This window comes from Rutilus rutilus (genome assembly GCF_951802725.1).
Source record: "Rutilus rutilus genome assembly, chromosome: 9".
Lineage (NCBI taxonomy): Eukaryota > Metazoa > Chordata > Actinopteri > Cypriniformes > Leuciscidae > Rutilus > Rutilus rutilus.
In genome coordinates this window covers 22493024-22496620 of record NC_140223.1, presented here as the reverse complement: position 1 = coordinate 22496620, position 3597 = coordinate 22493024, and the positions used below count along the sequence as shown (strand labels likewise).

General features: G+C 39.8%; 1 protein-coding gene across 1 annotated transcript; it reads left to right on the top strand.

The window, feature by feature from the left end:
- The first annotated feature begins 283 nt into the window (after window positions 1-283).
- On the top strand, window positions 284-2426 carry polr1g (RNA polymerase I subunit G). The gene is made up of 3 exons (XM_084419524.1): window positions 284-490; window positions 606-735; window positions 1192-2426. Exons 1-3 carry the CDS (start codon window positions 448-450, stop codon window positions 1877-1879), a joined length of 861 nt encoding a protein of 286 aa, XP_084275650.1. The 5' UTR covers window positions 284-447; the 3' UTR covers window positions 1880-2426.
- Window positions 2427-3597: the final 1171 nt, after the last annotated feature.

The window sequence follows — 3597 nt, the reverse complement described above, 5'->3', positions numbered from 1 at the left end:
TACTAGTAACAATTTAAATAATTAAATTGTAGAGAGAGCTCTCTAATTGTAATTCTTACTAGTAACAATTCAATTGTAGAGCTCCGTAATAAAAAATTAATGGAAGTCAATGGAGACATATGACTAGTAACAATTCATTTGTAGAGCTCTCTAATTGTAATTTTTACTAGTAATAATTGAATTGTAGAGCTCTCTAATTGAATTCTTACTAGTAAAAATGCAATTACGACGAGTAACGCTGGGTACAATTTAAGCTAAAACGGCTTGCCATAACGAGTTCTCCAACAAACCGCGACGCAGAAGTCTTTCCGGGTCAAGGTTGATTCCGTTCCATCCACATGAGATTCACGTGTTTACATGGACACTTGTATTGGCAGCAAAGTATTGGTGACACTGGGATTGGAATACATTTATTGCATACTGTTAGAGTAAAAGAAGAGTGCAGATATGTCGCAAAATGAAGACGAAGCTTCAGTAGCACAGAAGAAAGGTAGTGCTAACTAGCTAACACTTTCAGTCTGTTCATTACATACAGTTGTAAACTCGAACATGTAAAATAGAATGTATCTAACTTTATTTTCTAATTATTATTTTTTTTTCCACAGTTTCAAAGTACCAGTGTCCGGATGATTTTGTGGCAGTTTCATATGATGCCTCTGTAAATGACTCATGGGACGGAGATGAACAGAAGGAATTATGGCTCATCAAAGCTCCAGCTCGTTTTGATCCTAAAAGGTACAAAATAACCTGGAAATAACTTGGGAATAGGATTTCTGTCATAATTTGGAAGCAATCCTGACGAGATTGCATAACAATATATTATTAATAATGAGTTAAACATATACAATTATGGATATTACATGTTTAATTACTAAATTTTAATTGTAATTATTTTATAATTTTTCATTTTAAAAATATTGGCCATGTATCTTGTAAATTCTCCTATATAGAGTAAAAAAAAAAACATGGCAACATTATAATTTCAATCTGTCCATTGAGGGTAACTGCCTGTGGGATTTCGAAGTTACTGGCTAAATGGTTTAAATGTATTACCTTCAAGATATCTCTACAATATTATTTATAAAATGTATATTTAAAAACAAAACATCTGTATCAAGCTTTGCATAATTTAAAAATAGCTGTAATATGGGGTTGATCAATTCAATAATTGTTGTTTTGTGTCCTCCGCAGCTTTAAAGACCTCAAACTTCCCATATCAGGGCTGAAAAGGGTCCAGTCTTGTGGCACGGCACCTCAGATCTACAGCGTCCTCGGTGGCAGGACGGCTCCATCAGACCTCCATCTGCTCGTTACCAAAGGGAAAAAGCAGAAGACTTCTATCTGTTCCTCCGGCTTCAGTGGTGTCCTCAAGATCTCTGAGAGCTACGGAAACTGCAGTGAGAACCAAGACCCCATTCCCATCCCGGCCGCTCCAGCTCCGCGCATCCCAGCTGGTCTCAAGCAACGTTTCCAGCCTTTTGGTAGTTCCGTCGCAGCTCACATGGAAGATGAAGTCACTGTAGTTTCTCCAACTACACCCAAGAGAGCCAGACAGGATCCGAATGAGGGCGAGGAGCGGAAAAAGAAGAAAAAGAAAAAGAAAGACAAGAGGCAAGAGGACAGTGAAACTGTTTTTATCAAGCAAGAACAAACACAAATGGACTGTGATCAGTTAGAGTCATCTGAACCTATGGAGGAAGAGTCAATGGAGGAGAGGAGGAGGAAGAAGAAAAAGATTAAGAAAGAGAAGGAAAGACAGATTGAAGACATGATTGATGAAAGTTTAATATCCAAAACAGAGCCACTGGATCCTTATGATTATAATGACACCCCAGGGAAAACTAAGAAGAAGAAAAAGAAGACTAGTCGAGATGAGTAGACTGTCAAAAGAACTTGAAATGCTCTATCAATTTTTCTGTCATGTTCACACATGTGATATTTAACTGTCAAAATACAACTAAGAAATCAGTATCTCTTACTGTGTCTCTCATAAAAGAATTCAACGTTTCTGTACAACACTCAGTATTACCTCAAAAGCATTCTTTCTTTGGCTTAAAAGCAGTATTTTGGTCTCTTTTGTTTTGTTGTACTGCAGATGTGCAGAGTGCTATGTGATACAGACATGAAAGGGAGAATTCACCAACATGGTTTTTCTTAAACGATGGCTTTCTTCTGTGGAACATAAAAGAGGATATTTAAGAATGTTTCAAATGTTTGTCCGAAAGTCAAGCCCTTTCAATTTCATTGTATTGACAAAGTGTTTTGAAAGAATGACAGAAAATGTAATTATCTATCCAAAGTGAACTGTACTAAGTGTTTTTTAAAAATACTTTCTTTCATGCTCCACAAAAAGAATAGCAGAATGTGTGTTTTGGGGTGAACCATCCCATTAAAACTGCGTACCTGCAGTACTTGCAGTTCACCGGTAGGTGGCGGAAGATGTCCCTCTGCTGGTGGAAGCGCTGAAGGTTCTCCGCTTGTTCTGCACTGAGGTATGGCCATGATTTCTAATGAGCACAGGCACGTTTGCCGCCTGCAAAATGGGTTTCTCTGCCCCTCCCACTGCGCACATGCAGGTACAGCTCAACATCCTAGAGTCCAGTGGGATCACATGAGGAATTTCATATAGGCGCTACTCGCTTCTTCTTTGACCAGGTATTTAAAGAATGTTGCACCTGCTGATTCTCAAATGGAGACGTTTTTGTGAACTGAACATTATCACAAGCTCCCTCTCTATAGATATGTTTGTGCTGTCAAATCGATCAAGCGCATCTAACAAAAGTTGTTGCACACATATGTGTATATTATGTGTGCGTGTATTTACGCATACACACATATTTGATGCACATAAAGAACTCCAAGACTGCGTGGGTCATATTCAAATGTGCACCTGTTTACAGCACTCACATCGTTTGGCATTTATTTTCTGAGTTTGAGTCACAGAAAGACAAGTGGTTTGTCATCACCTGTGATTTTATCACAGAGGCGGAGACGCTAATCGCGTTCGTGCACGCGCCTCTTTTTTTATATATATTTTTTTCTATACACCCATTAGTAAAAAAAAAAAAAAAAAAAAAAACTTCCCGCGGAATGCCATAGGCGTTATGAGATGCTTGAACATTGCTGGGTGTCTGGTGAGGCAGATAAATAATTGAATGCAATCTGAAGTTTGGAAGCAACGTGCCCAGACTATAAAGCTCAGCGCGGGGCCCCTGTGCGCCCTAAACTGATGCAAACGATAAGGTTCGGGTGGGGGAGTAATGTTTTTTCTTTTTATTTTTGAGCCAATCTCGTTTGTGCACACCCTCCCCCTCTTTACTGCAGCAATTCTTCTCTCTCTCTCTCTCTCTCTCTCTCTCTCTCTCTCTCTCTCTCTCTCTCTCTCTCTCTCTCTCTCTCTTCAGCGTGCTCCATGCGGCCTGCAGCTTTTGGGGAGGGGGGTTGGGGGAGTTACCATAGCAACGCGCACTTGCCAAGGACTACGGAGCCGCGCGGCGGTCGGAATGGGGTTCGGCTCACATCGATAGGGACCTTCCTTTCCCCAATTAGACGATAGTACTAGTATCTAGTATCCACCAAGACATGCATCATTTTCCT

Coding starts and splice junctions, on each gene's coding strand:
- polr1g (XM_084419524.1), top strand. CDS start 448: ATGTCGCAAAATGAAGACGAAGCTTCAGTAGCACAGAAGAAAG. Junction 491..605: donor TTCAGTAGCACAGAAGAAAG/GTAGTGCTAACT, acceptor TTTTTTCCACAG/TTTCAAAGTACCAGTGTCCG. Junction 736..1,191: donor GCTCGTTTTGATCCTAAAAG/GTACAAAATAAC, acceptor TGTCCTCCGCAG/CTTTAAAGACCTCAAACTTC.